The 26,915-nt window shown below is 50.4% G+C and overlaps 1 protein-coding gene across 1 annotated transcript; it reads right to left on the reverse strand.

Annotated features, from left to right (window-relative positions):
• grm3 (glutamate receptor, metabotropic 3) lies at positions 1-26,914 on the reverse strand. The gene is made up of 12 exons (XM_076028938.1): positions 26,858-26,914; positions 22,845-23,397; positions 20,571-20,714; positions 17,551-17,820; positions 16,517-17,117; positions 6,010-6,252; positions 5,694-5,883; positions 4,611-4,920; positions 4,307-4,500; positions 3,350-3,482; positions 1,665-1,842; positions 1-293 (listed from the first exon to the last, which is right to left on the reverse strand). Exons 2-12 carry the CDS (start codon positions 23,160-23,162, stop codon positions 217-219), a joined length of 2,658 nt encoding a protein of 885 aa, XP_075885053.1. The 5' UTR covers positions 23,163-23,397; positions 26,858-26,914; the 3' UTR covers positions 1-216.
• Between the last annotated feature and the right edge of the window lies 1 nt (position 26,915).

Here is a 26,915-nt window from a genome sequence, read left to right on the forward strand (position 1 = left end):
TACACCCCTAGAAAATAATTTAATTATAGTTACAGACTTTCTACATTTTGTAAAACGATACAGTTCTAGTCCACAAGGAAAAGTTGTTTTTGTCTGTGTGCGTGTGTGTGTGTGTGTGTGTGTGTGTGTGTGTGTGTGTGCGTGCGCGTGCGTGTGATTGAGAGGATAATGTCCATGGGTCGGCTAACAGTCGCGGGGAGGCGGGGCTGAGCGTGGTCACAGGGAGGAGGTTGTGGAGTCGACGATCTCTCTCCCATTGCAGACTGTCGGGACGTGGTGGGCGCCGACGGAGGCTGCAGGAAGAGCAGAAAGACGATTTCTTTTTTCATTTCTTTTAAATTTTTTTTTTTTTTTTTTTACATTTTTTTGTTTCTTGCAAAAACTTTTCTGTTAATCCCAGTTGACTTCAAACACTTTCCCTCTTCAGGATTTCCACATTTGTTCTTTGTCATTCTCTCTTTTTAATTTCTAATCGCTTGATAGCGACCTGTTCGTTTTCTCTTGCTGCTCTCTGTCTGTTTCCCCATCTTCTTTAATCGCCCTCATCACTTACATCTGTCCCTGTGGTGGGTGTCTGTGCCTAAATCCAGTCAGTTATTCTGTGAAAACCTTTTTCTATCTAATAATCTGGCACTTGTTGACGTAAAAATGGTTGACAAAGGAGCGTAATGAATGCAGGTTCCTTTCAAACTCTCTATCAAACACGCTCCAATCCCACACTGCAACAAATGTGTCATGAAATCCCATTAAAGAATTAGTAAAAAAAACAAACAAAAAAAACTTTATTCTTTAAGGCAAATTCAGAGAAAAGTGTCAAGTGTCTGAAACACGTGCAGTTGATGATAAATTATGTAATGCCAGAGTGTTTTTTAAGTTCCTTATCTCAGTAGCTGCGTTCTCATTATCCCTAGAATTGCGCAAAACCTAAACATCGCAATAAAAAAAACTGGTATTGGAAACGAAAAACCTCTCAAATATCGCTAAAAGGTTTTGAGGTGATTTTTCGGACGTATCGATATCGAGGTATATCGCAAAAGTGTCATGGAAACACTTTTTCGCATTCACGCGTCATCGGACGTGACGTACGTGGTCACGTGACCAGTTCACGTCAAGTAAAAAAATGGACGGCGGAGGAGACGGAATAGTTTTTTTTTTTACAAGTAATCAAAGAGAAAAATTTAACAACCGTTCTTGACAGCAAACAAAAGTAAACAAACAGACAGAATTCGAGATTTGACCAGAATTACGCCTGATGCGCTTCACACCATTCAGTGGAAGCACCTGCAAATCGCAATTGTACTTTGTCGAAAATTTTAGAAATGAAGAAATTTATGGAAACGCAGCGGCTGTGCGGCTCAAACCTGTGACTCCGTCAGCTTGTGCAAGACCGACGCCTGTCGTCATGCAATACCTCAGACGCAACACCTTTGGGAAGAACCCGTTTAAACCCGAAGTGGCTTTTCTCCAAACAGTGCAAGGCAACAGAGGCCTTGATCTGCTTCAAACTACGCCTGTCGACTCAAATTCGGAACCCTGAAAAACGCTGTCGTGGACGCATGCCGGGAAAAAGGGGGGGGGGGGGGGGGACAACAACAACCACAACACAACGTAGCACCGCTCCAAACCGCGTCCCTTTGAAAATGAGGTAACCGCATGTAACCCACCGTGAGATGCGTACGTGGTGGCAGCCCCGCTGACACTGAAGCGATTGAGGTTGAGCCGGTGGCTGGCCACATTCTTCTGGGGCTGGAACATGATGATATGGACCTTGGGAGCGAACATGCAGCCCAGGACCACGAAGCCGCTGAGGCTGACTGAGATGCACATGGTGGTGGTCTGAACCTGCCGAGCGACAGAGAAATCAATTAGCAGCCGGACTTTGCAACTTTGCAAGGTAAAACGGCCGTTGGGAGGCAAGCTCGGGGATATTACAGCGTGGTGAACCCTTTTTGAGGTTTCGATGGAGAGTAAAGCAAAAATGTAAATCGGGGGACTTTTGTGGGTAAATTTTGATTGTTACGGCGGCCAGAAATGCCAAGGGTAAGTAACTAACTCGTCATTATCGGGATACGGCCGCCAATAAAAGCCTTTAAAGCGAGAGCCGTTTGTCTTTATCGGCAGACTCAGCAAGCCGTCCAGCGGATAACAATTACACCGCCGATCAATAGAGGACTTCATCACCGGGGAGCGCAGAGGGCCAAACCAAACTGCAGGTCGGCGTTAACTTTATTCCCTGCCGTTTAGCGTGCCCCCCCCGCCCCCCCCAAAAAAATCAATGATAAGCAGGGTGTCATTTCCCTGTTGCCGCGTCGGCAACTCTGCTCAACTCTGCGGGCTTTGGAGAGTCGAGCGCCAACTGCTGGGCGGTGGAGGCACGGCACCGCATCGGGAGTGATGCGTGTCTCTCCTTCCCTCTGTGTGTATACATTTACTGTACGCCTATGTGTGTGTGTGTGTGTGTGTGTGTGTGTGTGCGTGAGAGAGAGTGAGTGGGTGGCCGCGCATGCCGGTGAAGCAACGCCTTCACCTGACTAATCTTAAAGTCAGATTACAAGGCCAAGAGAGATGCTTTTCTTTAAAGAGAGAGAGAGAGCAAGAAGGAGAGAGAGAGAGAGAGAGAGAGAGGGAGAGAGAGGGAGAGGGAGGGAGAGAGAGAGAGAGAGTGCCCTCTCCATATTTTTTTTTTATTTTTTTTTTTACAAGGATCAAATGAGCAGCCCTGGCATCAGCACTCCTCTCTTATGCCCTTTGATACAGCAGCGTACTCCGTCTGTGTGCTTGTGTGTGTGTGCGATTCATGTGGATGCTGGAGACTTTGTATGGATCAGGTGAACGGCCTCCCCCCCCTACCCCCCCACCCCTCCCCTTCCTTTTTTTTTTTTTTTTTTTTTTCTTTTTTTTTCCCCCCCGCTGTAAAAATCTGGACATGTGTCAGCAGATTGACGGAGCCCGTCTGTCCTGCAGCATTTAAAGACGGAGGCTTTAAGCTGCCGCTGCACCTGTGTTAGTCAGCGCCTCATGACCACAGCCGACCTTGTAACAATCGTGTTACCAGGACCAAAGAAAAAGAAAGAAAATAGCCCCAATGTACTGACTACTGACTCGACGGTCCCTCCAGTTTGAGGGCGAAAGCAGGTTTGAGGAGGATTTCGTCTCTCCTCTCTCGACCGTTGGACGAGAAGATCGGACGCTCTCGCGTTCCGGCCCGCTCGGCCGCCTCGCTTCCTTCAGAGATTGAGTGCGCGAAGGGTTAGGGTCAGCCTGGACCTCACTTGACGGAGATGGGTAATTGCGCGCGTGCGTGCGTGCGTGCGTGCGTGCTCGTCCGCTTTCCTTCCCCTTTCCTTACCCTGTAGTCGCTCGACGTGACGTAGAAGATGGGCAGAAAGGCCAGCCAGATGATGCAGGTGGTGTACATGGTGAATCCGATGAACTTGGCCTCGTTGAAGTTCTCGGGGCACTTCCTGGTCTTGAAGGCATACCTGGGAAACAAAAGATGAAAAATAAATGGATACAAATAGTTTGCCCCAAAGAATCACATCCCATAATGCTATTACTACTACTGCTACTCAGAGATGGGAGACTCAAGTCACATGACTTGACTTGGCGGCTAGCAACCACCACAACTTCCAACTTCATCCGTCATTACAAAACCCACGAAGAAAGGTAAGCTACGTGAATGCACCTTCTTAGCTAAGTGTTGCGGCTGTTAGAAAGCTAACGTTTGCTAATATTAACATAGCTTGAACTTAACGTGGCTAGTAAGCGAAGTACGGTATGTCCTCTCAATTAAAGGCGCAATAGAAGTTTCTTTAGCTAACTTACTGGCTGGTCAAATTGGTCAAACGTTAGCCAGTAAGCTAACGTTTACTGATTAAAAATGCAAAATGTTAAGCCATGTTAAGTTTAAGATATGCATAACCTCAACGTAACGCCATATAAAACAATTTACGGTTGTGATATGACGACTAGGCGGACAGCAGGGCACCAGTCACATGGGATTACATCCCAGGTGTTGATTTTATTGAGCATTGACTTGACTTGACTTGCTTGACTCTCACCACAGTGACTTGGGACTTGCTTGAGACTTGCACATGTGTGACTTACTCCCACCTCCGCTACTACTCCTATGATTACTAACTACTACTACTACTACTACTGCTAATATCATCAGTCTTATCATTACTATGAACACCAACAACAATGATACTATTCTTCCTATTACTAATATACATGTTAACAAATACGATGTATAGGTAATTATTATTGTCAGTAAGTCTCCTCTTCTGAGGCAGACAGCACTTACACAGTACACAGGATGACCAGGAGGACGTCGTATCCCAGCGACAGCAGCATGCTGGAGTCGCGCACGTTACACTTGAGGATAACGGTCTGCCGTCGCTCTGGCAACGTGAAGCGCCGCGTGCCGGGGACCTCCAGCAGCAGCCAGACCGACACCATCACCAGCTGGACGGAGATGAGACTCAGACAGATGAACACCTGCGGGAAAAGACGGCGGCGGTGGCAGAGGAGGAGAAGATGAAGAAGACGTCAGTTCCGTGCCGCCTTCCCTGCTGCCGGTGGGACGGCGGGACGGCGCTCCCCCCCACCTGAGAGGACGGGCTGATGAAGCGTGGCCTCGCCGCGCCCGCCCCGTCTTTGACGCCGCTGAAGATGCGGGCGATCCTGTTGGTCTTGGTGAGGAGGGCCGAGTAGCAGACGGAGAAGGACGTGCCCAGGCCCAGGCGCCGCAGGGCGCAGATGGCGGGCGAGGGCTTGGCCAGGAAGAGGAACGTCATGGCGTAGGACATGAAGACCCCCGACAGGAGGATGTAGCAGAGCTCCCGGCCCGACGCCTTCACCAGGGGCGTGTGGTTGTGGCGGATGAACACCCAGGACACCAGGCCGGTGCACAGGAACCTGGGGGGGCAGTGAGAGAGCAGGAGATCTACGATCACCAGAAGTAGCTGGAGAACCCCCCCCGCCCCACCAAACAACCTTCTCCACTTCTTCATGATGTTTAGAGGGACGACGTCGAGGGAGAGAATGTTAAAGATACGTGTGATAAACAGGAGTAATAAGCAGAACAGCGGTGGGATATTATCCCGGAATAATGAGGCATGAACAATCAGCGGATTGAGGACTCTTAAAAACTTTATGATTGTTTTTAATTTCACTCTGCAAAAGTGGTTCATTGTAAAACAAAAAAAAAAAAAAAAAAAAGAACCACATGATTTATGATTTCTATGTTGGTAAAAGCCTGCGATGAACTGGCGACTTGTCCAGGGTGTCACCCTGCCTTCGCGGTAAGACAGCTGGGAGGGGCTCCAGCAGACCCCCGTAACCCTGAATTGGAATAAGCGGGTATAGAAGATGGATGGATGGATGTTGGTAAAAGCTTAACATACTGCCCATAAATACACAAATAAAGTGTATACTCGCAGTACAATTAAATTCATTTGGTTCCCCCCTCCCTTAGAACTCTTCTCATTTATATAAGAACTAGTTAGCTTGCTGCTAGTTAGCTGTCGTCTTGCACCGCCGGTTTTTAATGGAAGCCCACCTGACGCTCACCTAAATACGAAACTCACTGGACTTTTAAACCCCTCCCCCCCCCGAGTGCCACGCTTCAGTTGGAGTCTGATGCCCTCCCCAACGCCCCCGATCGCTTGACTTCCTGCGCCGCTGCTCACCCCACGCAGGCGATGCTGATGGGCCCGATGGCCCAGGCGTCCTCCCACATGATGTAGTCCTCCGGCAGGTCGTAGCAGGACGTGAGGTCCTCGGTGGGCCACTGGCCGGGCGCGCAGGGCGAGCAGGTGAACTCGTCGGCCAGGTACTCGTGCGGCTCGCAGGCCGTGCAGATCCAGCAGCAGTACTCGCCTGGGAAACGAGAGGCCGCGGCGTCACAGAGGCTTTGGGAGGGATTTGAAGGGTCCCCTTTTAACCGCACAAAAACGCAACCCCCGACAAAAACAAAAGCCCCCCCCCACAAGCATTTCCTCTCACCTGCCTGCATTTTCTTCATCTCGTTGCGCTCGCAGGGGTCGCTGCACTGCGAGGTTGGCACCGCCTCCCTGGGCCAGTGGATCAGGTCGCTGCTCAGGCTCAGGCTCTCGGCCCACTCTCCCACCGGCACGTAGCTGTAGCGATCGCCGGCGTGCTGGTAGCTGAAGATGTTGTAGCGGCCCACGCCGTCCCCCTGGGAATCGAACCTCACCATGGTCTCGCTGCCCGGAGGCGCAAACGGGGCTGAGAATGTCGAGGAGAAGGATTGGGTAAAAAAAGGATGGTGGGGGCGGGGGGCAGCGGGGGTGGAAAAAAAGAAGAAGGGGAGATTAAAGTTTAACAATCACGGACAATTATCCCATTGACGCCTCCTGAAGGCGGCATTGAGAACAAAGACAATAAAGCGCGGTCAGTCAGGCCTTGGGAGGCTGGAGCAGACAGTGAAGGCAGCACAATGGGGTTTTTATAAAAGAGGAAAGCGCAGCCGTTTGCAAATGATTTGTAAAAGAGGCTGCGATGAGCGCTCCCGTCCGTCCCATCCATTCCTCAGGTCACATTGGGACACACACAGACACACACACACACACATACAGAGACACACACACACACACACGCGCAAGCACAAAAAGCTGCTCCAAATGCAGATCCAAACAAAGATTCTCGCCCAAAGCGTCGGTAACGAAATCGCCTATAAAGTGGTATAGGCACAAATGCGGCATGCGGCGAGTCTCCGGGCAGCGCTATAGCTACCCACACATGGACAGATTTAGCCTGTGGGTCTCTCATGTGAGGAGGCACACACACTGCTGAAACTGCCAAATTGGTCTGTACACAAGTTGTTATGAAAGGATTACCATCATCTGCCCGCAGGATGTGGGAACGGAGGAGACTGTGAAATTGGCAAGACGCTGGAAACCATTATAAAAAAAAACAAAAAAAAACAACACACACACACACACACACACACACACAAAAACAAAACAAACAACAACCTGAGGAGAGAAGCGGCCGTGTTCGAAGGTGCAAAAAAAAAAAAAAAAAAACAGAAAAAGGGAAAAAGGCGCTTGGACATGACAACGGTGACACATGGCAGCTCTGACACAGTGTGAGTGCCACTCCTGTGGTGCCGGCGGAACAATCAACTGTCTGTGTGTGTGTGTGTGTGTGTGTGTGTGTGTGTGTGTGTGTGTAACACACAGAGTGTTACACGCTGACGTGATGATGCGCTCGGGGGGTGCGCTCAGTATACCGGTGGTGACGGGCCGCCGCTCTCTAACGTGTAACAAGGCCTCCTGTCCGCCGCCTCGTCTCCCCGTCCACGGCTAACTGAGGAAATCAGCGGCGGAACTCCTGCCACAGCTCTGGGAGCACTGGGAGCACTGGGAGAACTGGGAGAACTGGGAGCACTGGGAGCACTGGGAGAACTGGGAGACTTCAAAAGGGCCGCGAGGAAGCTGTTTTGTGAGCGTGCGTGTGTGAGAAGATCGGGGACCAGTGTTGGGGAGTAAAGAGTTACACGTGTACGTTGTTACGTAATTGAATTGCACAATAAAGATAATCATGATGAGTTACATTACCGGGGGGGGGAAAAAATGTAATTGAATAATGGTTACTTGTGCAATTATTCAGCAGTAGCTTGTGTTTCCATTACCCCAACGATCGCGCGAAACCTAAATATCGCAATAAGGAACTGGTCATGGAAATCAGCTCAACTTCGAAAAAAAAACGCTCAAATATCTCGAAAAGGTTTTTACGCTCTCATGAGGTGGTTCTCACACGTGTTCACGCAACCAATTCACTTCGAGTGAAAATGGCGCGTCATGTTTTCGGATGGAGGAGGAGACGGAATACTTTTTACAAAGTGACCAAAGAGAAAAATGTAACAACCGTTCTTGACGGCAAACAAACGTATAAAAAACAAAAGCGAACGCAATTCTCGTAAATCCCACAGGACAAGATTTTACGAGAATTAAATTAAATTAAACACCTGCAAATTTCGCTTTTATTTTGCGAAAAACTAGCATGGAAGCGCAGCTACTGCCAGGTCCAAACAGTTGAAAACATTGCTTTTTCACAATTCACTAAAGTGATAAAAATGTAATCAAATGTAATTAGTTACATTACTTTCATAAAGTAACTGAAATAGTTACGCACCTACATTTTCAATAGGCTAACTTGTAACGGTAAGCAATAACGTTTGCAATACAATCTTCCCAACACTGATCCACGCACACACACACACACACACACACACGGAGGCTCCATTAGGTTTTACTTTCCGGTGTGATGGTTAAGGCACCGCTCTGAGCGCGGCGGGAGGCCGTGCAGGCGGAACCGAAGCCTCGACCCCGACTGTTTAGCGGCTCGCCAGTGTGTGTTCCGACGCGGCGGCCGTGCACACGCGCGTGCACGCGGGGTCCAAAGCTCCGCTCGGAGAAGAATGGCATGCTAGATGGAAGCGCAAAGGGGGGGTGCGGGGGGGGCGGGGAAGGGTGGGCTTTATGAAATCCATAAATCACACAGACAGTGCTGGGCTCCCTCTCTCTCTCTCCCCCTCCTGCCGCTCTGTCACAGGAAATTTTGAGTGTCAAGTCTTCTTTGGATTTTGGGGCTAAACGTTTCAGGTGAAAGTGAATGAAAATGATTCCAATAAGAAGGGGAGCGATAATATCTCCAGACGAGGGAGAGTTATGAATCCAGCGCGCGGCCAAGTCGCTAGATAATAAAGTCTGCTAATAACGAGCCAGCAAGAAGACGAGCCCCCCCCCGCCTCTCCCCCAACCCACCCACCCAACTCCCCCATTAGACAGCCTAATTACCGTAACTGTGCCTCCGCCTGGACCTCAGAGGCGCGCTAAAGCTAAGTTAGCACACGTGACCGAAGAGATAACGGATCGATCGGAGGGCGTCGTCGTGTTCGCCCTTGACTCTCCCCTAATGTTCGCACTCGGAGAGCCGCGGACTCTCGGCGATCCCCCCCCCCCCTCCCCCCAATAACCAACACTGGCGACCTTGCTGACGTGACAGAGCGGCTTATTAGAAAAGTGTATGGGGTTGCAAGTTGGAGGCGGCAAAGGCCACCCAAGACTCCTCCGGTGGCCGCCGAGAGCTGAGATAAGCATCGAGGGTCCTTGACTGACGGATGCCACTTCCTCCCTGTGACGGAGTAAAAAGCTGCTCCAGGACCAAAACTTAGACTGTACAATATGCACTCAATTATTTTTTATTTGCTTTTAGTGATATTTAAAAAAAAAAAAAACAATGACAATTTCTGATGCTGGATGAAGGTTTTTGATGTCTGCATCAAGGTTCTGTGTGTGACCTTTGCACTCGCTGCTGTTCTGTCTGGTGTGTGTGTGTGTGTGTGTGTGTGTGTGTGTGTGTGCACGTGTGTGCATGTGTACAACATCTGTGCATTTCTATAGCTGCATATTGACACACTAGCTGGACACGGTCCAAGTGAAATTTCCCTACGGGGCAAACAAACGATCTTATCTCATCTTGACCAGAGTTACACGGTGACTCGTTTGTGACTTCGCTTTCCACACAAGTTTGATTTTTGGAACAAATTTTCCCGCGCCGCTCCAATCTCTGACTTCTAAACTGGTCGCGTCTGCAGATTGACAATGTTAAACAAACAAAAAAAAACAAAACATAAATATTTAATGAATTCAGCCCCCCAAAATGTTGATAGTCTCAGTTAGAGCCAAATAATTTCCCTTCTTGGAGCAAGACAGTGCTTATTATTGTGATTTTAGCGGATTGCGGAAAATTGACAAGCGGCTTTGTTCTAGCTGTCAGGCATTCATGAGGTTTGTTTTGGCGCCCTCTCTGACTGTCAACGGAATACTCAAGTATGTCTCTGCTTGAGTATTCCGTTGAATGCAACAACAGGAAGTATCAAGAGGAAGTCGGCACGAAGTCCACAGGAAGCTTGAAAAGTAGGAAGGCCTCAGGCCTTAGCGTCCCGTCACTGTCCAAACTGCCAGGTGGTTGGTTGTCTGCTGTGGGTTGTCGCTTGCCTTTGAAAGCATTGCCTGCAAGTTGAATCATTATTCCAGCTCTATTTCCTTGAGTGTTTGAGTGTGTCACCTTTACCAAGTGGCATTTAGCCTCTCTGTCTGTCTGTGAAATAAGAGTGTTTCTAACATCAATTGCATTGGTGGCATTGTTGACGATCGCTTTGACTTAATTAAGCCGCTAACACTATGCCGATGGGATTGTTCCTCATTAAGCTAAAAGCCGCGTTTGCTCATATGCTAATGCTAACTAAGCTCAACCATATTGCTTCATTTTCCTTGAGGGTGTTCATCAATCAAATATTGATTATGTGCTGTGTTTTTTTTTTCCTTCAATTTAACGCCATATTAATTGCACTGAGTCTGCACCAAAATAATAGAGCTTGAATGCTACTTCTGATTGTATGTGAATAGAGTTTGGCTTGCTGTCAAATTGTGATCACTACACCTCAAGGAGGACAGTATAGGCTTTCCACAGTGTTGTATTAAATACCTAAGTAACTAGCAACAACAGACCGTGGTCTGGTTCTACATAACACACGCCGCTGATGAGCAACGCTGAATTCTTTTGGTGTACCGGTAACAAAAAAAGAATGCATATTATCACTTAATGTGAGTGTCAAAATTTAACAACAGTGTCTTTTTTTTTTTTTTCTCATTTAAAAAAGTATTAGTTAATTTTGGGGGCAGATTGGTAAATGGAAAGCCAGCTGTTGACCCAGTCCGACAGCCGACAGTACAGCTGGTCCTCTAACTCCCTTTACCTTCTGGGAATTTTCCAGCCCTTCCTATGAGCAGGATCACTGTCAACCAAAATCTGCTCTTAATTAAACAGCTTTGTTCCCTGGACAGACAAAACGAGGCAAAACGAGACGTTGCACCGTCAACCTGCATTTCTTTTTTTCTTCTCCTCGATACCTCGGCGCTCCGGCTTCCTTGAGAAACACCTTATTATCCCACCTTAATTAGAAGCGCGGCAAAAAGCAGACTTTTCATTCAAAAGCTGCGAAATGAATTATGTCCTCGGCCATGTTGGGCTAAAGTGAGGCCCTGGGCGGATTGAGGGTATTAGAAGAAGAAGAAGAAGAAGAAGAAGAAGAAGAAGAAGAAGAAGGGGAGACGAGGCGGAGGTCTGTCTGTGGAGGAACGTTCTAAAAGCGGAAGGTGTGACATGGATGTGGCCGAGGGCAAAACATAGATGTAATATGAGAACTGGGCTGGCAATATGGCGGCGCTACGATTTTTTGGTACTGGCAGCTAAAAACCCCATGCGGCCCAAAAAAAGCACCCCCCCCTCCCCCCCCCCTTATTGGAATGCAGTACAACAATAAACGCTTGAAAAATGGTTGACTGGACGGCCTTTGATCTCAAACGTGGTTCTTAAGTGATGCACTTGTTAATCTTTCAGAAAATATATAAAAGCCAGAAAATCCCCAGAGAAGAGTTTTATGCTGCTGTGTCTCAGCTCGTTCTGATCGGCTGCTGCATCCTGGTTCATCACTTGAGTTACAGGGGGCATGGTGGGTAGTGACACTACTGCCACGTGCTCCATGGGGCCTCTCGATGTGGAGGCAACCAGGAAGCCCAAAACCTCTCAGGCGTGTTCGCTGGGTGAGCGACTCCACTCAGACCATGGATGTGTTATAAGAACTGGATACCGTACTGGCAATATGGCCGATTTTTGTTGTTGTTGTAGCGGCCACTTGAGGTACTGCAGCAAAAAAAAAAAAAAAAAAAAATCCCATGGGCTGTTCTGATTGGCACCGTCCTGACGTGTCTGGAAGTGATGTTCCCCAGGATCGTTGTGATTGGCAAAAGATCACGTGAGTTACAGAGGCACGATGGAAAGTGGCACTCCTCCGCACGCTCTGTTGACCCATTAATGCCGAAGTCAAAAACGTTTCAACTCGGCAAAGCGAGCGGTGTCGATTCAGGGAGGCGTAAACGAAGAAAAAGAAAAAAAAAAAAAAGACACACAAAACTGCGGCTTTCTTTGCGCGGCCTTTGGTCTTGTCCCACATTTCCTACCTTCACGCAGATGTGCGGCAAGGCTGACCTCACACATCTGCCTACACCTCCAACCTCCCCCCCCTCCCCCCTCCCAGCCCTCACAAACACATCTGAGCGTACACAGATACGGACCCCGGCGAGGATGCACTGATATGTCACAAACGCAGACGGAATCGCATCGGGGGCCGCATCGCGTGTCCCCTCCTCCTCCTCCTCCTCCTCCTCCTCCTCCTCCTCCTCCTCCACTCCCCCTCCCCCCAGCGGCAGATGAGACGCTGCCTCGGCCGTGAACCGAGGAGGCCACAGGGGAGCGGCGGACAGATAGCGACGCCGAGGGAAGTGGAGAACAAGGGAGACAAATGTATAGGAGGACAGGTGGTGCATCAGAGAGCCCAAGAAGCCTGACAGAGGGGTTGGGGGCGGAGGAAGGGAAAAAAAGAAGGGTGGCGAGATACGGGGGAGACAAAAAGGGAGGATCAGGGGAAGTATGAGCCCCGGAGACGAGATAAGGAGCGAGAGAAAGGAGGGAAGTGACAAGGGTACGAGGTGGAGGAGGGAGAGAAAGAGAGGAGATAGCAGGTGAAGGAGGAGGAGGCTGCTGCGACTGCGGCAAGAGATATAGGTTGATGGTGGGAAGCCTTTACACGGCGGAATCAATAGAGAAAAGGTGAGGGATGGATGGATGGATGGATGGAGGGATGAGCGGAGGAGCAGACTGACGCAGAGAGGCAGGCAGGCGGCGGCGGCGGCGGCGGAGGAGGCAGGAGAGCAACCTTGTGAAGTCTGAGTGGGATGTGCTGTTTCTCGAAAACGCGGAAGGGAGGGGCGGGGGGGGCTCTTTGGGTGAGGGAGAGGGGAAGGAAAGGGGTGAGGCGGAGTGAGAAAGAGGAGGAGGAGGAGGAGGAGAGAGAGTGCGAGGAGGAAACGAGGGAGAGAAGGAGTGAAGGTTGTTCTCTTGCATTTAAACTGCTGCGGCAGAGCGGCGCGCTGCTCGATATGGCCCTGAAGGCACACCGCCTCTGCTAACACAGACATATCACACACACACACACATACAGAGCGAGAGAGAGAGGGGGTGAGGGAGGGAGGGAGGGAGGGGGGGGGGAAGAGAGAGAGGGAGGGAGGGAGCGAGGGAGGCAGGGAGAGGGAGGAATATCACATCTAGTGCCACTATTTGAACAGAAGACTGTGTGCAAGTGAGTATATACTGATATGTTTGCTGCAGATGGGGGAGGTGGGCGGGAGGGCGGGGGTGGGGGTGGGGGGGGGTGGTGGGACTTGAATGATGGCTTTGAGAAGTGAGTGGGCTGGGGGTGTCTGCAATTTCGCAGTGGTTATGAAAAAAAGAAGCAAAAAGCGATAAAAAAAAAAGCCCCCCCCCCAAAAAAAATCCCCCCCAAAATCCCGCAAGCTTATCAAGCGGCTGCTTTGCTAAGTGGGGGGAGGGCGGGGGGGGGGACGCCACCGCAGGAATGTTTCGCCGCACGTTTTCCTTCCGCCACTGCCACACATGTATGTAAATATACATATACATATATATATATATGTACATAATAAAAGATTGGCGTGTGTTTCCAACCCCTCTCCCGCCCCCTCCCACTCCGCCCGCGTCTGTTATCAGACGGGTTCCCGCGATCTCGTGGATCACCCCAACAATTGGCAATAGTGTCGGCTTCATTACCATAGCAACTAGCGAGATGAGACCAGATGAAGAGAGCGGCATATGAAAATACACTCCTGAGCTCTCTCCCTCTCTCTCTCTCTCTCTCTCTCTCTCTCTCCCTCTCTCTCTCTCTCTCTGCCTCGGTGCGCCGCGTGCGATAACGCGCACGATTTCAAAAAAAAATATATATATATAAAAATAAATAAATAATAAAAAGCAACAACACAACAGCCATGTTGGCTCCGCTATAAACGTGAAGTCAAGGACGAGGGGGAAGTTAATCAGCGCCCTGGGAAACGTAAAGATGTGAGTTTAAACTTTGATGCGCGGCAATAAATTCTTATTGAACATGTGTTTGCTCGTGTGTGTGTGTGTGTGTGTGTGTGTGTGTGTTGCGCGCGGGGGGAGGGGCGGGAGGGGCGGGGGGGAGGAGACAGAGAGCGTCTTGCTTTTCCATCTGCTCCCGGTTCAGATTGGGAGTGGCGCGGACGGACGGACGGACGGAGGGACGGCGATGCTGCTGCTGCTGCTGCTGCTGCTGCTGCTGCTGCTGCAGCAGTGCTCAGACCTCGACTCACCTCGGCTCCGTCTCTTTGCACTCTGTAACACTCTGTAACACTCTGTAACACTCCGCAGGCTGATGTGCGTCACTTCTAGTCTGGTTCTAGTCTGGTGCTTCTGACGCTTCGTTTTTTCGCCTATTAATTCATCGCATTTAATCACAATCTTGTTGCCACGAACGCCTTGTTGTTGTTGTTGTTGTTGTTTTTTTTTTTTTTGTTTTGTTTTGTTTTTTTACCAGCCTGACTGCCGCCGCTGACACTGAGCCGTGTGCTGGAGCGCAGGGCGGTAAACACGCTGTTGCTTCCTCTGCTGCCCCAGAGAAAGACACCGAGAGGGAGGAAGAAAGCAGAAAGGAGGCAGCGAAGAGCCGGCAGAGGAGCGTCAGAGGGGGAGAGGTGATCAGACAAAAAGCTGCAGGAGCCAGTGGGATGTACTGCACACCTCCTCTCCTCTTCCCGCGTTTCCCCTCACCCCTCTTTTCTGCTGTTTCCTCTTTTTCCGCCTTCCTCCGTCCCGATTCTCTTCCAATCCTTCCCTTTGTCTTTTCTTACCTTCCCTAACTTTCTTTTCATTTTTGCGTTTCCTCAACAGTTTTTTCTTTTCCCTCTCGTCCTTTCCTCTCCTTTCTCTCCCCTCTTCCATTTTCTTCCTCTTCCCTTGCGTTCTGTCCTTCTCTTTCCATTCCTTTCCTCCCTCTTCCTGTTTTCTCTCCGGTCCTTGTCTTTACTTCCCCTCTTCCATTCCCCTTTCCTACAACCAATTCCTTTTCCTACCCTTTCCCCAACTTTTCTTCTTTTCCCAACCCTTTCCGCATGCTCCCCTCTTTCCTTTCCTTTGGCTCTGCTGCCCCCTCCCTCCCTCGCTCCCCCTCTCCTCCCTCACCCCCAACCAAAACTTTAAGCGTGAATCTGCATATCTGCTCCATCTTCCTCTCTGTGTGCATCCTGTAAATGAGCGGTTATCATCCAAATCCCGACTGGAGTCCGCCACTGCGGGCGCCCCGAAGAGTCCTCTCTCTCTCTCTCTCTCTCTCTCTCTCTCTCTCTCTCTCTCTCTCTCTCGCTCTCTCTCTCTCTCTCGCTCTCTCTCTTTCCTTCCCTCCTTTCTGTCTCCTTCCTCTCAGGCAGAGAGAGAGAGAGAGAGAGAGAGAGCGAGGGAGGGAGAGAGATAGAGAGATGCTGCAAGTCCTTTGATTTGCAGCAGAAATAAAGATGGGGGAATTTCAAAGAGAATCCTCGTCTTGTGCTGACGCACGCTGTCCCACTTCGCCGTTGCCTCCGTGCTCCCTTCTTCCCTGCGACCGTCCGCCGCCGCTCTGCTTTTGTCCCCGTCTCGCTCCCTCTCACCTTATCCTAAAAAAAAAAAAAAAAAGAAAAAAAACCCAACTCCCGTCTCATTTTAGTCTGCCTGTCAGTCTAACGCGTGGGCCTCCTCTCTGCTCCCTGCTCCTCCTCCTCCTCCTCCTCTCCTCCTCCTCCTCCTCCCCCCTGTTCTCCGGTCCTCCGTCTATCCTCCCCTTTGCCGGTCGATCCCTCGTGTGCTGTGGCAAAGCTGCCGTGTAAGTGCTGTTTGTCTGCGCTGTTTTTGAAGTCGGCTCCTGGTCACGGTCGGGGGAGAATAAACACCTCTAAACCTGTGTCAGTCCCCGAGACACGGCGGTTTATTTATAACGCTCCTTTTGTGCGCCACCTGCCAGTCAAAAGCGATCCTCCCGTCTCGTCTCCCTTAACTCTGCCGAGACTGACAGACAGACAGACAGACAGACAGACAGGCAGGCAGGCAGGCAGGCAGGCATCCTGCTATAGGAGCTACCCCAACGCACACACACACACACACACACACACACACAGGCGCGCGCGCACACAATCTCATTAGCGCACGGCAGAAGAATATGGCAGACGGATTAACTGCAGCTCTCAGCCCTCAAAGCAACTTTGTAGTGTCGTATCAATTAAGCGCGGGTAAAAGGTGTCAATGGCAGGCTGGCTCTGATGATTCACAGCAATTAAGAGGATTTGTCTCGCCACCTTTTATGTGCCGAGGCTCGGCTGTTTTGGCTGAGGAGAAGGACAACGTTCCTTTGTTATTTTGGTGGGGAGCGAGGGAGGGGTGCGTTAGCCCGTCGCCCGTTCCTAGCTATCGCTCCCACTTCAACCAAAACGCCACTTTGTTTATTTATTTGTTTGTTTATTTATTTATTTCCTCCTCATCCACCTTGAGCACCTTATCTGGGACTCCCCAGCTCTCTTACCCGTGAAGCTGACATTAAGGATGTAATCCCTGTAGAGTCGGCGCCCGTCCAGCGCCTTCATGCCGTCGCACAGCCTGGTGGTGTTGAAGCAGAGGCTCCGCTGCATGTTGTGCAGGGCGGCGGCCATGGCGTACACCGCGTTCACCACGAACATGATCTTGGACTCGGGCTCGAAGGTGTCCTCGTCCATCGACAGGTCCTTGTCGCACGGCGGCAGGGCCGTCTCGCCCGCTCCGCCCCCGCCGCCGCCCAGAGAGCACTGGAAGCGCTGCTCCCAGAATTCCCTGTACCAGGGGTTGCGGTGGTTCTTGGCCGGGTTGAGGTCCAGGAAGTAGCGGTTGAACTCCGGCACGGGGTTGGCGGCCAGCTCCAGCGTGATGGCGCCCTCGGCGGTGACCTCGTTGCCCTTGACGATGCTCTCCTGCGCGCCCCAGCCGTCGCTGGCCACCCAGATGAAGGAGGTGTTGAGGCGGGCGGCGGCCGCCAGCAGCTCCCGGGCGTCGTCGCTGCGCAGGAAGAGGACGGCCACGCGGGCGTTGGGCTTCTGCAGGAGCTGGCGGATCACGGCCTCGTAGGACTTCTTGGCGTTGGAGCGGCCCACCTGGACGGAACGGGGGAGACCGGGAAGCAGCTTTTGAAACCCTTCTGTAATCAGCGCTTGCGGAAAGAAAAACCGCAATGTCGTCTGCATCACGCAGTAACGCAATTTCTACGCAAATGAGGGAGGAAGAAAAAAAAAAAAAAAGGTCTGCGATAAGGCGCTGAATGGCTTTGTTGAGATAAGCTTTTTTTTCATGACTGATAGTGCAAATGTAATACAAACTTAATTTGGGGTGTCGGACAAGATAAGACATGAAGACAGACTTTATAAGCTGTCAAACTCGGCGGCCCGTCCTTTGTTAATGAGCCTTGCTCGAGGCCGCCGTACATCAGTGTGACGGTGTAGATTAAAGCTTTCAGGGGTTGTGTGTGTGTGTGTGTGGGGGGGGGGCAAAAGCCCTGAACGGCCGCATTCCAATCGGTTGGCTCCTCACCTTCTCGGAGGTGGCGATGCAGATGTTCCTCATGCGCGCCTCCTGCTCGAAGGCCTCGATGCCGGTCTCGCCGTAGTCGCCCTCCGACGCCACCGTGGACACGTAGGTCCAGTTGAAGAAGCGCAGGATCTCGGCCATGGCTTTGGCCTGGTAGAAGTCCGGAGGCACCGTGCGGGCGAAGTAGTCGTAGCGGGTCTTGTCGCTGAGCTTGGCGCTGGTGGAGGCGTAGCTTATCTGCGGGATCTGGAAAAGCCTGAGAAGGTTGGCCACCTGGACGGGAGGGAGCGACGGGGAAGGTCAGACACGACGATTGAACGAGCGCAAGTCAAAGACGGAGGTGAAGGTGACGTCCTGACTTTGAAGCTCCACGTCATTAAAAATCCGCTTTACTGATTTAATGGCTTGGTTTGAAGCGGTTACTCATACTTCAATTGATAAGGAACCTGTAGAAATGACTCGCATGTAATTATGGCGGGCAGCTCTTGCACAACTTGTCTGTGTCTTACTGCACAACTGCTAGATAGGAGCGCTCTGATAGACGGCAGGATGTCGAAGGATTTACAAATTTGTCAGTTTGGCAGATGATGAAAAACTTTGCAAGAAGCCCTGGGTTCGAATTCGGTGTAGTGGAGCAGCAGTGGACTGAAACGTGGAGCGCTTTTTCAAAGTTACCTTGCGGTATCTGGTTCATTTTTGGCTTTGGCGAACCGCTAAGCGCCGCCGTGCAGATGTGCACGTTGGATAAAAAGACCAAATTTAGCCGTTTGATCAAACGCATTTACATACTGACAAAATCTTGGAAGAGGGGTCCTTGCCAAAATAATTGCGACAATCCCTTAATCATTTCCTCCTAATTGCAGGGGGGGGTGGAGGTGGGGGAGTTGGGGGGGGAGTTGGGGGGGGGGCGGATTGTGCTGATATTTAAAGGATCGCTGCTCGCAGGAATTGCATCACGCTTAATGAGATTATCCGAAGATAAAAGATAAGATGCAGCGGGTGCAGAAAACACACAAAAACAGCAAACGCGCCCGCGCCCGCGCACGCACGTTCAGAAGTTCAGTGAATTACTGACTCATGCATTAGTGATGGAAGTCATCTGGGACGTAGTGATGTCCATGAAATATTCCCTTTTTTTTTTTACTGCTGATCGGGGGTTCGGTCATGCCCGCGTCATTACAAATTTACCCGCCGCCAAACACGGGGAACGCGGTTGCCACCCCCGCCCCCCCTCCCCCTCCCCCTCCCCCACCCCCACCCCGTCCCGTCCCGAGGAGTGAGCGCGCACAATTAAACATGCAGGCGGCACAAACACGAGCGTGGAAATCTCTGCTCCTTGCCTCCGTTTAATCCCGTTAGAGCGCGTCACTCTGGGCTTTTCTATATTTCATTCACAGCTCGCTTGATGAGCTACTTTGACAACATGTCGGAATCTCATTAAACTAATAATGTGGGAGATTTATAAACAAACTGGCGCGAGGATGCGTCAGGGAAAAAACAAAAAAGCCGAGGAGTGGGGGTGGGGGGGGGTGCGAATCGGCACCTGGGCCAAGACTTGAGCGCGCACGTGCGCGCGTGCACGCTAGACGGCAGCCCGCTCAAGGCGGGTTTTTACAGTTTTCAGATGGCAGTTGACTTAAATGCCACTGAAGGTCACTCTGTAAAATGTAACCGCATTGCTCCATTACCTGCCACTGAACAACAGACTACAGTGGGCTAAGAGGCCTGTCAGGGGGCGGGGGTGGCGTTGTCGGGGAGGGGGGGGGGGGGCGTCAGAGTTTTGCCCAGTGAGTGGAGGCAGCGAGTCTTCAGCGAGAGAGACAGGAAGAGAGACGTCAGAGCGGAGGAGCGGCGCGAGGAAGGCGAGGATGCAGGATTGCCAGAGTGGTGCAGTGGAGTGGAGGAGCCGCTGCGCCGCTCCTCTGCTTGGAATGCCGGTCACACGCGCGCGACGCAGACGCAGCCGGAGACACGTGCGCGCACGTAAGGGGCCCGAAAGCGAAGGGAGGCCAAGCGCGTCTGAGCCCGCTGGAGTTCGATTGTGCCGCGCGGAGTTTTGATGAAATAACTCCTCGTGACTTAATCGTGGCTTGATTCCCCCGCCCGGCGACGGCGGGGAAAGGTAGAGTGACACCAGCCTCACCGGTGGGAGACCAGAAAGTGGGAGAGCATAAGTTGGGCTGCGGCAAACAAACAAGCGCCGCCCCTTTTGAACGCCCCATCCGACCCCCCCCCAAAACGAGAAAAAACATCAGGTAAAAACAGCAGGAACGGGCAACAAAGGGCAGCAGCGGATGAACAAGGGGGTAATTACGTGTGATGAAGGGCAAGAGACGGAGCAGATGTGTTTACAGCGGCCGCCTCAGGATGGAAAGGAAGTAGGAGGAGGAGGAGAAGAAGAAGAAGAAGGGGGCTGAGGTCAGCATACACTGAGCTCTCCCCAAATAGCCATGAGGGCAGCCTCTGAATGCATATAAAGACCCGATGGGGGGGGGGGGAGAAGTAGGCTGTGATGATGCCGCGAGAGGGCCGAAGATTTGAGGGAATGAGAAATGGGCGGCGGAGGGAAGAAGAGGGAGAGGGTGTGAAAGCGAAGACAGAGAGAGTTGGAGAGATTAGGGATTTAAGGACTGATAGGAGGACGCTTTTGTGCAGCCACAGAGGAGTTCAGGGAGAGGAGGAGGTTTTATGCTAAACTATGCAAATTACGCAGCTCTGTGACAAGAGCCGCACGGGCTGGGGGAGGCGCGCGCACGTGCGCACACGCAAGCGCGAGCGCGTGCTGGCACGCGCGCACACACAACGCAAGAACGCGCCGACGGGAGTCGATTCCAGGAAACACGTACGCACGAAAACAAAACCAAAAAACACGCTGGCGCTTGAGAGATGCGAAGCGCGGCCCGGGAAGGCGGCTCCTGCGCGGCTCTGGCTGTTTGAGGCGCGAGCGCAAAAACAAAACAAAACCAAACCAAAAAAAAAAATCCACGTTTTTTTTTTTTTTTTTTTTACTTAGACAGTCTTACCTGTATGGAGACGCTGCTGAAGGATCCGCCGATGACTCCCGCTATCGCCAGCGGGCTGTCATCCTGCAGGGCGTAGGAGCCGTCCGGGCAGATGAACTCGGTGTCGTCCACCTTGGTGAGCGAAGCCCTCACAAACTCCAGAGCCTGGTGGGAACACAGCAGCTAAGTTTTACTTCCAACAACATTGGGGAAGAACACGCACGCACGCACACGTATATTGAATAAGTTTTCGACCCAGCAAATATGCAACACAACAAATTTTTATCTTTCGCTCTAATGGAAGTTTTCCATTCTCTTAATGGGACCATAAAAATGCAGACGAATTAGAGCGGAGGCCAATTAATGTCTTGGTATATCGTCCAAACGGCAAATTTACGTCTCTTATGTTCCGACACGCCGCCGATCTACGGCCGAGAAGAACAGCGATGGGAACCTATAACGGCGGCCGAGCGAAACGTCTACAATGCAGAGTTTGCGCAATAAGTCAAGGAGCGCGTTGTGTGAGATCGGCGGATGCAACGTCCCTGAATAGCAACTAGGCAATGAGATTCAGTCTATTTTCGCGATGATGACGGTCCCGATGGGAAAGTGTTTTGTTTCTTGTTTTGTTTTTTTTTTTTCTTCACGTGGCTCATTTCCCTCAATGCAAATTGCTTCAACGTCTATTTCCCATCAAGGAATCGCTGTTATCTTCTGAGGCGGCCGTCCGTCACTCAAAGGAGGTAAAATTGAGTTTAAGGTACATTTGCGCCGGCTAAACATTACTCTTAATGAGTATGTGCTCTCCAAAATGGAAACACGGTGTTCTTTCCACAGAGACTTTTTTTTAAATACGAAATCCAGAGGATGATGATTTTAATGGTTGCGATACAATAACTGTTGGAAGAACATTAAAAAAAAAACAACACATGCAGATGTCCATATTCTCCTCATTTCCTGGAACCTGGGGAGTGATGTAAGGCGTCCGTGATAATAAATGCAACTGTCAGTTGGGTGCTGGAAACTCCGTGAATAGGGTTATTGGTCCCATTCCATTCCAGCCTGGGAGAGGAGGGAGCAGGTTGAATTCACTCTACCTCGGTCCAAACTGCCTTCCTCTTGCAAGGTGATTGGGTTGTCATACGCAGCGAAGGTTCAAAATGGAACACAACACAAGACACGAAGGGACACTCAGTCTGAACAGGGCAGGGTCTACTGTACTCAGAGCACAACTGAGCAATTGCCGCGGTGAGACTGATCAAGGAGTGCGTATTCAACTTCCATCTGTGCATTCCTCACTGAAAACAGGAAAAAGAAAGGCGATTTAAATGCAAGACATTCCAATTTGAAGTTCTTCTTTTTTTCTTTTTTTTTTAGACATCAGATGACGAAAGTTGTTTCGATGCTGCGCGGCTGAAGATAACCGAATTGCTCCTCCACCTATGGGCTGAGCCCAGTTCATTTCTTCGATTCAGAAGGGGGCTGTTGTGCGGCGCTAACGGCTCGGCTGTGAACGGTGCACAGCCACTCCTGATGGGTGAGTAACAAGATTCAGTCAGTGGTCACAGTCTGTGGCCCCACTTCACACGCCCCAGTGCAGGCAAGGCTCAATTAGACATCGGGGAGTTAAGAGAACTGCCTTTTCTTTCCTTAGTAGGCTCAGGCCAGCCGCAGTGTGTCGTACTACGGGATCAACGAACACTACAAAGAGACACAGAATTTTTTCCCTGTACGTTTTTCCAGCGGGTAAACAAAGGAAGGTCAAGAAGACTGGAGCAAACAGTCAAACCCTTGAAGGACCTTAACTTGTGTTCTTGCTCATATCAGGTGACAAACAAAGTGTATTTTGTTGCCATTCACCTTAAGTGTGTAAAGATATAATCAATATTTACATCACTAAGTTAATACTTGTAAATTCACTTTGATGGCAAACATTTTAGTGGCTCTCTTGGCAACTTCAACCAAATGTATGCAAAGCTCTCTATATCTTAAGGGTTTTTAAAGATATTCTCTTTATATTTAAAGATAGTCTAACATTTGGAGACAAACACATTAGTTCTTAATAACTGCACAATTAAAAATAATTAAAATAAAAAATATTTCAGAAAAACAAGAACCACTTGGGATCTTTGTAAATCCATCAGAAACGTGTTGGACATGTGTCACAACACCACTTAAAATGCAATTTAGACAAACTGTGTGTGTGCGTGGATTGAATAGTGCGTGCAAAGGGTTTCAGCCGCCTAATCAGAAATAAATCAGGCCAACAAAACCGACAACAAAATGCTCACCCACCTGCTCCAGCGCATAGGTGTCCCTCGAGCAGGTGTCCAAGATGTGGACCCCGAGCGAAACCCCAGGCAGCAGGTTCTTGTCATTGTTGATCCTGTCTATGGCGAATAGCATGGCCTCCAGCCTCTGGATCCCTCTGGCCTCGTTGACGCGGCCGCACTCCTCCACCCCGGCACCCTTCTCGTGGACGGGGAACAGACCGCCGAGCACCAGGTCCCCCTCGATGCGGATCTCCCGGCGGGACTGCGGCGGGTCTCCGACCGAGACCAAGACGCCCTGGCACATCATCAGCAGGAGCAGACTGGGAACACGGACCGCCATCGCGGGGTCGAATCGCTAGTAGATCCTGGAGGAGCCGCGGATCGCGGGGAAGGGAGGCGGGGGGCCGAGGGCGAAGGTCAGGGGCGGGGGCTTGAGGGTCAGGCGGACGGTGCACGGCGGTGGGCTCGGTTCAAGCTGTGGCCGCGTACGCTTCGGACGGTCCGTGGCCCATGAAATAGTCAGGGAGAGTTGAGGTGGAGCGCACATGGAGAACAACACCATCTGGACATCAGTCCTGTTTGAGGAGAGGAGACATCCAACGGCATTCCATCAACAGGTTGCAAGAGACGGTTTAAAGCTGGCATGGGCAAACTAGGGCCCGGGGGCCATATGCAGCCCGATATCAATTGTAAGTAAGTCATAAATTCTCTGTATCTCATCCAGTTTTTCAGTGTCTTCAAAGTCATTTCAGAAAAGAGCTAAATACCGTCGGGCTTCAAAGACAGATTTTGTTGTAACTTTGTTTTTGTTCAGATTCAATAGACATTGAAGCCCATGTTTTGTACATATTCCAACATATATATATATTCTTCTCCTATGAGGTAGGTCAGCCAACACTCTATCCATCTCCTCCTGCTCCGGCCCTTCTGTCAAATTTTAGAACCCATCGTGGCCCCACCAGTCAAAAAGTTTGCCCACCGCCCCTGGTGTAAAGAGACAAACAAATTGGACACTTAGTGGAGATTAGGGATGAAATTACCGTACAAAGAATTAAAGTTGTTTCTGTTTCGCAGCCAAAGTCTCGCTGCGTCCAAAGAGGATTCCGAATTGTTTTGGGGGATTGTACTCCTCTCTTCTAAAGCGACTCTCAAATACGCCAGAAAACTTTCTTTCTTCTTGGTCTCTTTGTGTACGTGTGCGTGTTTGTGTGTGTGTGTGTGTGTGTGTGTGTGTGCGTATATGTGTGTGAGTGCCCCTTGGATGTATCGGGATAAGCCGGCTTAGATGGCTGGTTGATACACGAGCGCAGCCTTCTTGCGCCCGACTCAGAGCGGCTTCTCTAATCTGATCGCTGTTCCGACAATTCTCCACTCGTCCGTGAGTTTATACCCCTAAGTGTGTTTGCTCATGTGAGCGTATGTGTGTATTATCTCCGTTACGGCTCCCCCTCTTCTCCCCATAATTGCGCCGTGAATAGCAAATGTGTCTTTTTGCCGCCGAAGGAGCGATCTGACGACGAGGACGCTAGGACAACAGCCGACGCCGCCGAGTGCGGCAGGCGTTCATCATTTACGACGCGTTTGTCTCGCCAGGTTTACTGAGGTGATCTTGGAGAAGTTGGACTCCTGTGAGTCGGGGTGGATCTCCAAAAGATAGAGTGCGACTCGTTTGCGCTTCAGGATGTGCACGAGAAATACAGACTGCATGTGCAACATCTATAAAGTGTATTTGGCCCGATGACCTTTGCATTTGGTTTTAGCGAGCGGCTGTTGTGTTGATCCTGTCACTGTTGCAATGCCTCTCCGAAATACAAATGAGGAGGGAGGAGCGAGTGAACCTTTCAGAAACCAGTGCCATGTTCCAATGATTGGGAGAGGGACCCTGTTGCAGACCTGCTATACTCCTTCTTCTTCCTTCTCTATATGGAGGGCCACCTTTTTAAAAGGAAGTGTTCACTGTACACAACCTACTAATTCTACTCCTAATTAGCAGACCTCCTGCTCATCTTCCTTCCTCATCTTCAATCAATCTTTTTAACAGTGTAGTAAAAGAAATGTGAGTGAGAGGGACCCCTACATTTTGTCATAAAATGTTTGGGGTTATTTACAAACATTAGCACAACAACAGGCTAAACGAAGATTTGTTAGATGGATAGATGGATAGATCTCCATCTGTCTATCTAGCTAGTTATACAGATAGATAGCTATTTAGCTAGATAGATAGATAGGAAGAGAGAATCTCTCCTCCTTGGTGGGCAGGTGGGAGGATGAAAGCTTCTCTTAGATGCTGGCAGCTCAGATTTTTCTGCAGGCGGCTGCCATACCTTTACCACTCTGCTCTGTAATATGACACACACATACACACAAGCAGGCGAACACACAAGCCCAGACAAACACCCGCCCACAGACGCTCGCGCACTAATGCGCACGCACAAACACACACACACACACACACACACACACACACACACACACACACACCTCTGATTCTCGCAGGGGTTGACCTAAAAGCAGAGTATTTCTATGTCTTTGCTTCCTTCCCTGCAAACCAGCAGAGCTATAAATCAGCGTGCTTGGGAATCATGTCGGAGACACTCTGAATCAGGAAATGTAATAAATGGCTATTGTGGAAAGAACACCTCATTTGAACCGCGGAGATCCCAAATAGATAGCTTTTTTTATTTGTTTTTTATTTTTTTTTTTAAAAAAACAAATACAAAGCTTGATGTCGTTTCCCTGGGAAGTTGCTTCCTGTCAAGGTCTCTCGGAGGAAAACCCACTTCGTCAACGCACGCGGCACGTTTTGGGGAAGAACATCTCTGGAAGATTGTTATCTCGGCTCTAAGCTCGACGTGACTCCATGCTGTTTATTTTTGCTTGGGCTATTGGGAGAGGGGAGACAGGGGTGGGGAATTGAGCCTCTTTGAATGGGCTTTCCAGAATTCCCCTGAAATCGCAGGAGTTCCTGGAAATACATTCTCCAAACAAACACGCATCCCTAATAGAGGCCACTGTGATAGCAGCACAAAGGAGAACTTTGTAATAATGAGCTCCGTTTTTGAGGACAAGACTGTAACAAGGCTGCAGATGTGGCGCCGGCGCCGTTCCGAGGCTGCCTGCGCGGCCGGGGCTCATAAGTCTGTATGTTTGTCAATCTGAGAGGCCGCCTTCGACGCCCGCGTTCGGCAGCATTGTTTGGGGTTGGCAGCAGTGAAAGTCAAACAGGAACAAATGTGCCGTGTAATATCCCCTCGCATTTCCGCCCTTCTGTCACTGAAATTACATGTTTGCTTTAATTTCTTGTCACAGGGAGAAGGTGATGTGAAGGCGAAATATATATATATATATATATATATGTATAAATATATAATTTCGGGTTTCCCTGCAGGGCGACGCGGCGGTGCAGTGGTTCGAGCTGCCGCCTCACAGCAAGAAGGTTGCGAGTTCGATTGCGGGCCTGCGACCTTGCTGTGTGGGGTTTGCATGTCCTCCCCGCGTTCTCTTCCGGCTTCCTCCCACACTCCAAAAGCATGCATGTTGTGAATTGAACACTCTAAATTGTCAGTGGGCGTGCACGTGAGTGCGAATGGTTGTTTGCCTCTACGCGGCCCATGTCCAGGGTGTCACCCTGCCTTCGCCCTATGGCAGCTGGGAGAGGCCCCAGCCCCTGAGCCCGGGAAGAAGCGGGTAAGGAAAAATGGGATGATGACGGATGGATGGATGAGTTTCCTGTCTTTCTCGAGTCTCGTCTCCACTTAAGCCAAGGAGCCAACGAGTACAAACCCCAGGTGGAAGTGCCACAATTTACTGTAAACTTTCCCAATCCTGTTTTCATTTTTGGCACCAACATCTTTCATATACCGTGAGCTGCTGCGGCCGCCGGCTTCACCTTAAAGATACGGTCTGATATGATTCTGCAGTATGGAGATGCACAAACATTTGGACTAACTTTCATTTTGCGACATTTTTTTCCCTTTTTGAAAATGTTTGAAGGAACCTGTCCGGACGCATTCTCACGCAACACAGCTGCCTCACCTGAATGAGGGAGGGTGAGAGCGGATGGCGAGTGGCACATGGCAGCATCGCCGCAGTC

The sequence above is a fragment of the Nelusetta ayraudi genome, unplaced genomic scaffold (genome assembly GCF_046127955.1).
Source record: "Nelusetta ayraudi isolate G7.1 ecotype Tasmania unplaced genomic scaffold, CSIRO-AGI_Nayr_v1 ptg000026l, whole genome shotgun sequence".
NCBI classification, from domain to species: Eukaryota; Metazoa; Chordata; class Actinopteri; order Tetraodontiformes; family Monacanthidae; genus Nelusetta; species Nelusetta ayraudi.